Here is an 11,349-nt window from a genome sequence, read left to right as displayed (position 1 = left end):
ACGTGCTACTTTTTTTGTGAAACATATTGAATTGTACCTCGTTGATTCTTGAATCATCACTTTCTGGTTTTGGATGGGCAGATCCAGCCGCTATGGATTTCTCATATTTCTGTTGCATTATGAGAAACCTGCTAGATGTTACTATTTGTTCCTCCATGAAATATGCTATCATTCAAACCCATTATTCTAGATTAGGACCAAGAAAAAAAATACAAATATGTAGATATACAATTATTTAGTTCAGATTGATTTCTCGAGAGCATTGTCTGCTTGTTGAGAACATCTTATCTTGTTTGTTTAAGATGGACTTCAAGACGTCTGTGAAACACACCTTCATTCTGAACTGTTTCACATTTTCTCTCTTGTCATGTGAGGTTTACAGGTTAAAGGTACAAATGTTACATTACAATTGCATATCACTCTTGTGTAATAGTTACCAGGTGAAGAAAACAAAGAAAAAACAGACAATGAGCGTACTTAAGAACTGCCAAGATGTTGTTTACTTTACCAGTAAATGTTATTATGTTGCTCATGAGACTTCTACCTAAACAGATCACAGCTTTACAGCAAAAAAAAGAAAAAAAAAGAAAATTACAAACGGGAGAGAAAGACATCTGAGTTGAATTGGGGAAAATAGAAGCACAAACCTTCCCATAATAATAATAAAAAAATAATAATCACCCCTAATAAAATAGACTCTCTGTGGCCACCTTTTTGAGAAAAAAAAATTAAATAAATAATAATAATAATAAATGACTTCAAATGGCACTGGTTTTTATATAGTCAGATGAAACATAAAAAAAAGTTTTTTGGCAGCAAACCCACCAGATGGGTTTAGTACAAACAAGGATAAAAACTTCCCTGAGTCTACGGTTAAATATACTGCTAGATCTTTAATGTTGTGGGCCAGTTTTTCTACAGAAGGTCCGAACAGAAGTTGTTCAGATGTATGGCATCTGTGACCATAGGCCACACACTGCAACAAGTCAGTTTGCATGGCAGGCATCCCAGAAGGAAGCCTCTTCTGAAGCTGGCTCACAAGAAAGCCCGCAATCAGTTTGCAGATGAGACTAAACTTGTTTGGCTCAGATGGTGTCCATCATGTGTGGCGACACCCTGGTGAGGAGAACCAAGAAAATTGTGTTTTGCCTACAGTCAGGGGTGGACTTACCCATTAGGCAAAGGTAGGCAACCGCTTTGGGCTCTCTAAAGCCAGGGGGCCCCCATAATTGCTTTTCATATAGGAGCTGCACATTAAGCGCTGACAGGTGAACGGTTGCTGTTTATGGTGTTTATTACCATGACAACCGTCTGAGTCAGTGGTGCCTGCAGGCTGTATGCTGTGAGTACCATGAGCGCTCAGACTGACCTCCGATTTGCCCCGCAAACATTTCAGCAGTTATCATAGGTATGTGTGTGTCACTTATTTCTGCCGACTGAACCAGCCATGCCATTAATTATTAATTTATCAGTCTTTTGTATACCAAAGTAAATTTGTGCATAGAAATATTATGCCAAATAGAAGCAGAAAATAGTGCTACACTTAAAGCTGCAGTCGGGAACTTTTGACGCTCTAGCGGTTAATAAACAGAACTGCTTGCGTCTTGCGGAAGAACATCGTAGCCGGAACTACTTCTCTCTGTTTATGTCTATGAAGAATCACAAAGGTACTGGGTAACTCCGCCGCAGTAACGCCGAAGCAATCTAAAATAGTCTGAATATAAACACTTATCATAGGTGCACCCTAGTGATTCAGGACGAGCTAAAAACACAGTTTGGAAAATGGATTCATGGTGTACTCATTTATTATATACATTTTTCTACATTTTGAACACAAACAAAGTTACGGACCACAGCTCTGATTGGTTGTTTTCTTACCGGGAGCGGTCTGTAACTGCAAATGGCCATAGGGCCACTGGGAGGAGCCAGAGGAGCTTGATTTTTTCACAGATTATCCGTCTCATATTCTACTGTCAGGACATAATGACAGGTTTAACAAATATGTAAAAAATATATTTTTACAAAAGTTACCTACTGCAGCTTTAAATGAGATTGGACTAGCCCTGGGATGTTGGTGGCGCAGTGGATAAGACACATGCCTTTGGTGTGAGAGACCTGGGTTCAAATCCACTGTGAGACACCATTGTGTCCCTGAGCAAAACACTTAACCTCTAGTTGCTCCAGAGGCGTGCAACGTCTGACATAAATATAGCAATTGTAAGTTGCTTTGGATAAAAGCATCAGCTAAATGAATAATGTAATGTACAACAATTAATTTGTTGGCTATTTTACAAATGGGAATACAACTAATTCATGACATGGGTAAAAAAAAAGAGGCTAATAAATAATTCACATATTTTACAAAATCCTGTTAAGGTTTTCAGAACAGAGAATTATATTTAGGACAATTATAGGACAAAGTTTTACATAGCCTGGCTATATATGCCATTATAATTTGTTTAATTTTTTTATTGTACAGAATTAATAAATAAATAAAATGCAAATTATAATCTGCCCTGTTTTAGGCTTTTCCTTATTTTTATATTTTAGATATCCATCAATTATGGTGACTCGCCATCTCCTTATTGGACGTGACTTGCACGTATTGCAAATACACGTATTACATAATAAGAGTTTTTATTTTCGATTTGAAAGTAAGCTAGTAATTTAAAGCTTTCTATACTTGTAATTTTTTTTTATCAGGTCTGTGAGGCAATTCGATTAGTTTAGGTTAATCTTTGTGAAGTGCTCCTGTTCAAACCCGACTGCAGAAAACGTTTGTTTTCTTTATTTTATAAAAGCACAATGTTTTGTTAATATTGTGTGCACACAAATAAAACTAGCCCCATTACAGTTTAGAATGAGGTATCACTCTTCTCTTACCTTTATGAGCAAAAATGACTGCGTATTAAGTTGTTTCCAATGAAAGATCAAAAGGATAAACAATGCAGATTTATTTTCACAGCTGCCTTTGCTCATATTTACCAAGGGTACCAACATTAGTGGAGGGCATTCTTTTTGCTAATGTTCCCCACAACTAATGAGCCTAGTTTTGATGCTACAGTATATAAAAATGAATATATTTTTATTTAATCTTGTATAGAAACATAAATAAGCTGTATCAGAACCAATGTAATTAAAATTTCCATCTAGAAACATATGTATTTCTCAACAGAATTAAGCTATAACTTGGACTGAAAGAAACAAAAAAATACATTAAACAAAATTGCGCAATATTTTTATTGTTTATTTTTGCTTTAATAATCAATAACTCACTGCTTAACATTGACAGTAGTTCAGTATATTGTTTCACAGAGTGCTTTAATCCATGTTGTCAGTGAAAAGTAAACTCACTTTTCTTACAGAGCTCAAACTCCAGCGAACATTCCTCAAACATTACACCTTCCTTTAGCCTCAAATTACTTTAAACGGAGGGCACTTGACATAATAGCTCAGCCTGAAACATCAACCGTTTCACTAAACACACCTGTTCATTACCTGCTCTTACTGCAGTTGTTTTGGAGTGGTGATCTCAGTTATTTAAGACACTTTTTGTTAAGTATGACCACAGACAGTTAGGTTAGTTTGCACTTTAGTTTGATACGTATACATTCAGTCAAATAACTAAAGAAGTGCTGCTTTGATTTTATTACTTGAGAGAAATTGGGTATTGTCATGGCTCAATCAACAAGCGGATAAAAAAATATATAAAAAAAGACACATTTAGCCACATGCTGCACTATCTAGTGTTTGTTTCACATTGTTTGAATGCATCTATTGAACCTTATTCAGTTCAATAGATGTAATATTGGACTTTATTCAGTGATTGCACATTTGAATACTTTGGTTTCCAAACCATCTTAAGATATATATATATTTTTTAATTATAATGACAGTAACTGAGGTGCAAAAATTGACTATTGTGTCATTCTAAAGCTCCACTGTCAAAAAAATCTGTTGGTCTCATTGAGGAGGCATCCAAAGAGAAAAAAAGAAAATAAAAAAATATGTAAAAAAAGAAAATTAGCGACCCAAAGTGTCTGACAGGGGTCACAGGGCAACATCTTAAAGCACATTTCTTTCTTTAAAACAAAATAAAGATCAGTAAAACATCACGATAAAAGTGCAGATCCTCATTAGAAACATTTTCAAAAATATAAAAAAATCTAAGTTGTGTGTGATGATACAGAATTCCTCATGGTCTGATTCTTTTGTGCAAAGTGTAGTCCATCCAAATCAAGTCTTCAGTGGCTCACATGTTCATGCTCCTATTGTCTGAAGTAACACACATCGTCCATGGCTGCTGTGATTCTGTGAGAATGGACAGATAAATGATTTAAATATACATTCTGCAACAAAATTTTACATACCTCACAATTGTGGGCAGGGGCACTATTTATTATGCAATCATACTTTTCAGCTATTATAGTTCACCGTTTACAAAAATGTATACATCATTTGTCATACATCATTGCTGCAACTGTCCCTTGTCAATCATGGCCTCCTAATAACCCCAATTCATTGAACTGAACTGGCTCTATGACTCTCTCCTCTCCACCTTTAAAGTGCTATATAAATGCATCATTCAGTCATTATCTACAGAAAAGGCATAACATGTGTCTTTACCTCTGGGCCTGGTATCCTCCCTGACAAAGGTTTACTAAAGCATACAGGTGTCTCAGAGCATATTCATACTGCAATAAGAGAGAATAGACATCATACACACAGCAAAGCAAAAGTTAATCAGACAGATGGTAGAGAAAAAGGACTGTTCATACCTCCTGCTGGTGCCAGTTGAAACAGTGTTTCTTGTAGTGATTGACAGCAGTTTTATAACATTCATACTCCGTGAGTTCTTCACGTCCTTCCAAGTAATCCTGCACTTCCTCTTTCTCCTGCACCACATGCTCCACGATCTTACGCATGGTATTACCAAGCAGCTCCCGCACCTACACACACAAAAACATAAAATCCATTATGATCACCTTGATTGAAATCTGTCACATACTGTACATCACTTACAGTATATATATATATATATATATATATATGAAGAGTTCAGATGCAAAAGCCTCTAAATGCCATCTGAAATTTTCATCTGAAATTTGGATTTTTATCAGGCTCCTATATTTATGTTCAGTTATTTTACTTTAATAGCCTGGAAAAGGACCTGCACATTGCAATTAAAGTAAAATGACTCAACCTAAGCATAGGAGGTTGATAAAAATCCTAATTTTACATGAAAATTTCAGATGTCACTTAGAGGCTTTTGCATCTGAACTCTTCATATATATATATATATATATATATATATACTATATTATATACACTTACATTTAAATGTTTGGGGTGGGTAAGATTTCAGTTTTTGAAAGAAGTATTTAAGAGTTTATTTAAAGAGTTTATTTTTAATTATTTAAATAAATTTTTAAAAGTAAATTTCTGTGATGCTAACATACAATCTTCAACGTATTAACATTGAAATCAGTTGCGCTGCTTAATATTTTTTCAGGATGCTTTATATAATAGAAAGTTCCAAAGAAAATCACTTATTTTAAATGCAAATCTTTTTTGAAATGATACATTTCTTTACCATCAATTGATCATTTTTATGCATCCTTGCTGAATAAATAGATTTAATTAAAAAACAAATGAACAATAAATTAACTTTTAATGTTTAAAATAAATTAATAAATACTTATGTTTAAATTGAAAATGAATCTGTTTAAATCAGTTTAAAAAGCAGTGCTTCAAACCTGTAGATGTTCATGGATTTCTTTCATGTAACCGAGTACAGCATCAATGTCATTGCTCTTCTGGAGTTTTCTCTTCATGATGGCAAGAGGCACATCAGGGCTGCTCATGAGGTCACGTTCAGTGATCACAGGCAACGACACAGGCTCGGGTGCCTTATCAAGACCTTTCGAATTACCCTGGAACGCTATCACCTTCATGTTGGACAGCGTCTAAAACAAAAAACAAACCAACAGAGTTACATCTTGAAAGTACAGACATGCAGACGGTACTCAGAACAGCATATATGCTTTTATCAAACATTTCCTTGTCAATAAAGTACACATGACTATAAACAGAGACATTTAGCAATTTAGTAATTAATTAATTTGCAGCACAGATAACTGAGCCCTCACTAATGCTGATCAACCTTGCAATTGGTGCTTGGTAGTGTAAATACAGTGCACTTTTTCTTAATGAATGTGCTATTTTTTATATTATTTACTAAATGTCTTTTACATTTTAGAAAGTGCAAGTGTATTACCTTGTTTCCATACTGCATCACATGGCTGGTGTTGGTTTTGGCCTTTACGATCTTGAACTGTTTAGCCAAAGTCTCTTTGCTCAGATCCTCCTAAAGACGCAAACATTAACTTACTTAGCTTACTTACAACATAATTTAAAACACCTTGCCATTGTCTGGTCTGCATGACTCCAGATTCTTTCTGTATGTCTGTATTCAGGGTTGTGAGATGCTCTGCTATCCATATGATCAGACTGCTCATGCTGAATAAATGCTCTTCTTTTCTAGCGTTCTTAAATCAGATGTTTGTACGAACCACATCAGAGTCTTCCAACCAGTTGACGCTGTACAAGTCTCCCAGGTAGGTTTCTCTGGCTTCATCAAAGTAACAGGCATATGAGGACTCGTCAGGGTTGGCAGCAGTGGTGGCATAGACTGAGATACAAAGAGAGAGAGTAGACACAGATTCTATGTATGGCATTATTTACACACATTTTAATGTGTGATGGTGTTTAAGAAACACTCACCATTAATGTCAACCGGCAGAGGTGTCATCATAGAGCCAGATTCACAGGCCTCAATATAAAACACCATCTATGCGTGCGAGGAAGGATTTATACAAATAAATAAATAGTAATCATTTTGAAACGGAAATTATGTAAATACATGTAACAGTCACCTTCTTGTATTTGTTGTTTTGGTGCATGTACTTGATGGTTTTCATCAGGTCATCTACAAGAAGCTAAATACAGAGAAAAGTAGAAGCATGATTTACTGTAAGTTTTCTACCAATGAAACCCATCTGTGGCACTTACAACATTCCCGTTAATTTATAAACATGTCATGTATAAGGAAGTGAAGCAATAACTCCCCCACCCGATGATCATACACAATTACTGGAAAAGTTGTCAGTGCAGCAAGTTGTCAGTGCAACTCAGCTAAACCTCCTGTGAGTTAAATGTGTTACTCATTATATGAGATATTTCTATGTCAGCTGACCTACTTCAGGAGTATTGTCAGAGGTGGATGAAAAAAAAAAACATGGGATGTTTTCACAAATAAACTATTTACTTATGTTGATTAAATCAATTGTAATGAAACAATTATATATAAATATAAATAAATGTAGAATAATTTACACTAGTGGTCTAAGACTTTTGGAAAGAATGGTGTAGTGTGTATAAAAAGGATCTGAAAGGATCGGTCTCAGCTAAATGACCGCAGGAAGCAGAAAGTGCTTACATCATCATTAGGGAAGGCCAGCAGACCTGGGGCTCCATGATCAGTGAAATACACAAACACATGATCATTTGGACCACTGACAGGAAAAAGAAGAATTAAGATAAACTGAGAAAGGAGAGTATATCATAAGACCTGTTTTTCCACATATCTGACTCTAACATGCACAAACAGAGACAAAAGAGACTGAGATTTCACAGGAACTGAGGGCAATACATTTTGTAAGACACCAAAATCTACTAAAAGCTCATTTACATTTCAACAACATGCTAACCCCATAGTTTTTATGGGAAACTTGCCTTTTCAGCACTTTTCCAGAGCCTCCCTTCACACTGGCAGCATCGCCTTTCAACACCGCCAGGAAGTTCTGAGGAGTCACATCCTATATAACAAACACGCAACATTATTTAACAGATGGCAAACACAACAATTACTACTTCAAATCTCAGATTCAGAGGTGCACGTATTGACCCACATCACCAGTGTAGTCCTTCAGCACTCCTTTGTAAACATCTGATCCGTTGGGTCTGTTTATGATCACTCCTGGAGTAGGGTTACTGGACACACACAAAAACACGGTCATATGAGCCTCTGTACAGAAAAGGCTTTTGGTTTTTACTGAGCAAAACTGGAAATTGATTCTTAAAAGCATAAAATTAAAAAAAAAAAAAAATACAAAGACCTCTTTCTTTTCTACTTATCAAACACAGGTTAAAATTTAACCCTAAACCATGTGAATAAGCAAACTATCAGATAACACATCGCTTTCTTTCATTGTTTAATCCAGCAGGAACACTTGACCTACATATAAATTCATAAAAAAAAGCCACTTAAGGCAATAAATGTCACAGCTGTGCAACTTCCAATAAAAATATAGGCCTAAAGGTTCAAATATGTGTGTGTGTGTGTGCGTGTATACTGTATATGGTCCAAATATAGATTTTTACATTAGGATTATATACATTTTATAATCTTATATAGACATAGGCTCCATTAGGTTTATGGACCCTAAAAAGAAGCATACACTGCATATACAGATACTTGAAGGAGAACTTTTCCACAATATTCACATTTTTTAAGATGCACCTGTACATTCATGACACAGACATCATGAACACCAGTCACTATCACTACCATGAGAGAAAAACCTGACAAAGTCGCAATTCATGCATTTTTCCTGTTGGCAGTCTGGTGGTTAAATTAGACAAGCATGACTTCTGCAAAGGAACTGATTCAAAGCGTTGTTTCTGTGTATGTGCGTCCATGTATGCGCCGGTGAAGCTAAATCATTTATGTCTGCTTTTGTAAGTCCACACTTTACCAAAAAGATTTAAGTCATACTCACTCAGTGCTCTGAGCTAGATCATCATACATCATCACCACAATCTGCTCATCCGGAATTCCGTTCTTATGGACAATCTGGTACGCATGGCACGCATCGGCCTATACACAAACACGAATACAACAGAATAAATATCTTAACAGACTTCAGATATGACAACCGACTAACACCTTTGAAAAACCCATGTACTTTCTCCACCTCAAAGGTCAGTTCCACACTCACCTGGTGTCTGTAATTGTACCAGCCGTTCGAACCAGCCACAATAACCACCCAGTGCTTCCCATTTTCTGGCTGCTCGGCAGGAAAACCACTCACTACCAGCCCCAGGCTCAGGGCAAGACCTAGAACTGCTACTGTCTGTGGGCTCATCTTCACAGTCTACCGGGAACAGAGTTATCAGAGTAATCAAAGTAATCAGAGAAAAACACCATGCATGCTATTAAAAGTTTAAAGATTGTAAACATGTATTGTCATACATTGTAAACTTGTCATACTACTAAAAGTACTTAATTTGATGACTTTCATTTAGCTAATAATATAATATACATGTATATTATAATATGGGTATACTGTAAATACCCACTAAACTTTTTTTATTTTCATTTTCACTAAGCCTGTATAGTTATGCAAATAATTAAGCAGTGTAGCTTTATCACGTGTCAAAACGTTCTATATAAAGTTTGTTTACAGTAAGGCGGAGATAAAATATGAAGTGTTTAAAATATAAGTGTTCTTTTGAATTATATCCCATTATTTCGAACATTTAATATTTACAAAATTCAACAGTAGTTAATTAAAATAGCTATGGTTACTACTATAAAACCATAGTAAATCTTCTTCAAAAAGAAAAAAAACTATAATTTTGTTAAATGTCTCATTTTAGATGATAATGGTATCAAATGCTGCATTTAATTGTGGTAATAAATGACTTAAAAATTAACTAAAATAAAAATAATGTTTGCTATAGTATATTTTTGTTAGTGGTGTAGTAATATCCTATAAACATACTTGGACATCAGATTACATTAAAAACAACAGGCCATGGGGGATTAAACTGTACTCCTGTTTGCTGAATGTGTTATTTACATACGAGTTGTTTAATTATATAAACCACGAACAAACTAAAAAAGCAGGATTATTATAAAATAAAAATAGAAGTAGCTTCTTTGCGCTTACCAGTTATGTACCCGCTGCCGGAGATGCCTGCACTGGAGCTGCGCGACGCTTTATTATAACCAGCGCTACTAGGACACATGCGTATCAGCCAATCAGCGCAAAAGGAGTCTATGCGCAATCCAATCAGATCACGCCTCAGTTCAGCATACAATCACTTCTGACCCCTGGGCGGAGCCTCAACTGACCGCCTGACTAGTCGGTCATGTGCAACTAACGTTAGTTGACGAAAACAAAACAAAAAGAGGTATCTTTTCAGAAGTTTATAAGTAGAGTAAAGCATTGAAGTGGTCTGCCACTTGTCAACGAAAGTCTAACCATTTTTAGAGTTCAGGGGAAATGCCTCGGCTCTGTTAGGGGATTTAAAAATTGGTTAAAAAAAGTTTTCTGAGCTTCATAGATACCTGTCCTCCTTTTTTTTTTTACTATCTGTGCAGAATATAATCGAGCACATGATCATGTCATCCGTTTGTCATATGACTGCTGCACCCACGCATATTTTTATAGCTGGGTTGGTCTTACCTGTTGTGCTGTTTTTACAGGTGTCAAGCATATCTGGATAGATCTTTTAGCAGCCATCAGATCAGTCATGATAACGTATGGTAATGGTAACGTAAATTCTTTCAGCAGCTTCTCAACTAATTTACTAATACTGATTCTCTATCTTTATCTAGCTTATTGAGACAATAATTTAATAATTAATTAATTACACCTGTAACACTCGAAATTTTCGTTAATAATGCTAGATTTAACATGGATGACATTGACAACCTCTCGGTTCTGGAACTCACAGATAACTGTGAAACCTTTGACACCATATGTGTGTTTTATCTTAGCAATAATTTATTACACAAGTATTAAAGTCCCTCTAATATTACAATTCACTGTAAATTCTACTGCAGGTGTACATGTCTGTTGACAGCCACATGCAAGCTCAAAAAGTCCCCTCAGTATTTGAATAGATTTTCATATGTGATCTCGGATTCTTATTATCAGAGACCTCATGATAGACCTCAAGCTATTTTAAGAACATAAGAAAAAAATGATATAGTATGTGTTGCTCAATAAAAGCTAAATGGCTGGATTACTTACAAAACCTGACTAATAATTTGAACGTGATTTTCTAATAACTTTCATTACAATTTCCTAATACTTTCTGCACTCAGTTCTCCTTGCCATATTTCAGCTTGGCACAGCAGTAAAATGCACAAACACTACCAAATCATCTCATACATGTCTCAATTCAAGTCATTCCTCCGTAACAATCACAAAGTTTGTCACCCAACAAACACACTTTGTCACATATATAAACATAAATCGAAGATCCATGACATCTGTA

General features: G+C 35.5%; 1 protein-coding gene and 1 long non-coding RNA gene across 2 annotated transcripts; both read right to left on the bottom strand.

Moving 5' to 3' along the window:
* Positions 1-3,226: 3,226 nt before the first annotated feature.
* Positions 3,227-9,242, bottom strand: lgmn (legumain). The gene is made up of 13 exons (XM_052572804.1): positions 9,060-9,242; positions 8,841-8,938; positions 7,971-8,052; positions 7,795-7,877; positions 7,499-7,574; positions 6,936-6,998; positions 6,784-6,850; positions 6,573-6,691; positions 6,278-6,367; positions 5,757-5,966; positions 4,779-4,949; positions 4,627-4,694; positions 3,227-4,311 (listed from the first exon to the last, which is right to left on the bottom strand). Exons 1-13 carry the CDS (start codon positions 9,204-9,206, stop codon positions 4,269-4,271), a joined length of 1,317 nt encoding a protein of 438 aa, XP_052428764.1. The 5' UTR covers positions 9,207-9,242; the 3' UTR covers positions 3,227-4,268.
* Positions 9,243-9,788: 546 nt separating this feature from the next.
* Positions 9,789-10,746, bottom strand: LOC127970305 (uncharacterized). Its single transcript, XR_008156584.1, has 2 exons — positions 10,533-10,746; positions 9,789-10,223 (listed from the first exon to the last, which is right to left on the bottom strand). It is a non-coding gene; the product is annotated as an uncharacterized LOC127970305 (long non-coding RNA).
* Positions 10,747-11,349: the final 603 nt, after the last annotated feature.

This window comes from Carassius gibelio, chromosome B13 (assembly GCF_023724105.1).
Source record: "Carassius gibelio isolate Cgi1373 ecotype wild population from Czech Republic chromosome B13, carGib1.2-hapl.c, whole genome shotgun sequence".
NCBI classification, from domain to species: Eukaryota; Metazoa; Chordata; class Actinopteri; order Cypriniformes; family Cyprinidae; genus Carassius; species Carassius gibelio.
Note: the sequence above shows the minus strand (reverse complement) of the source record. Positions and strands in the feature narration are given on the sequence as shown.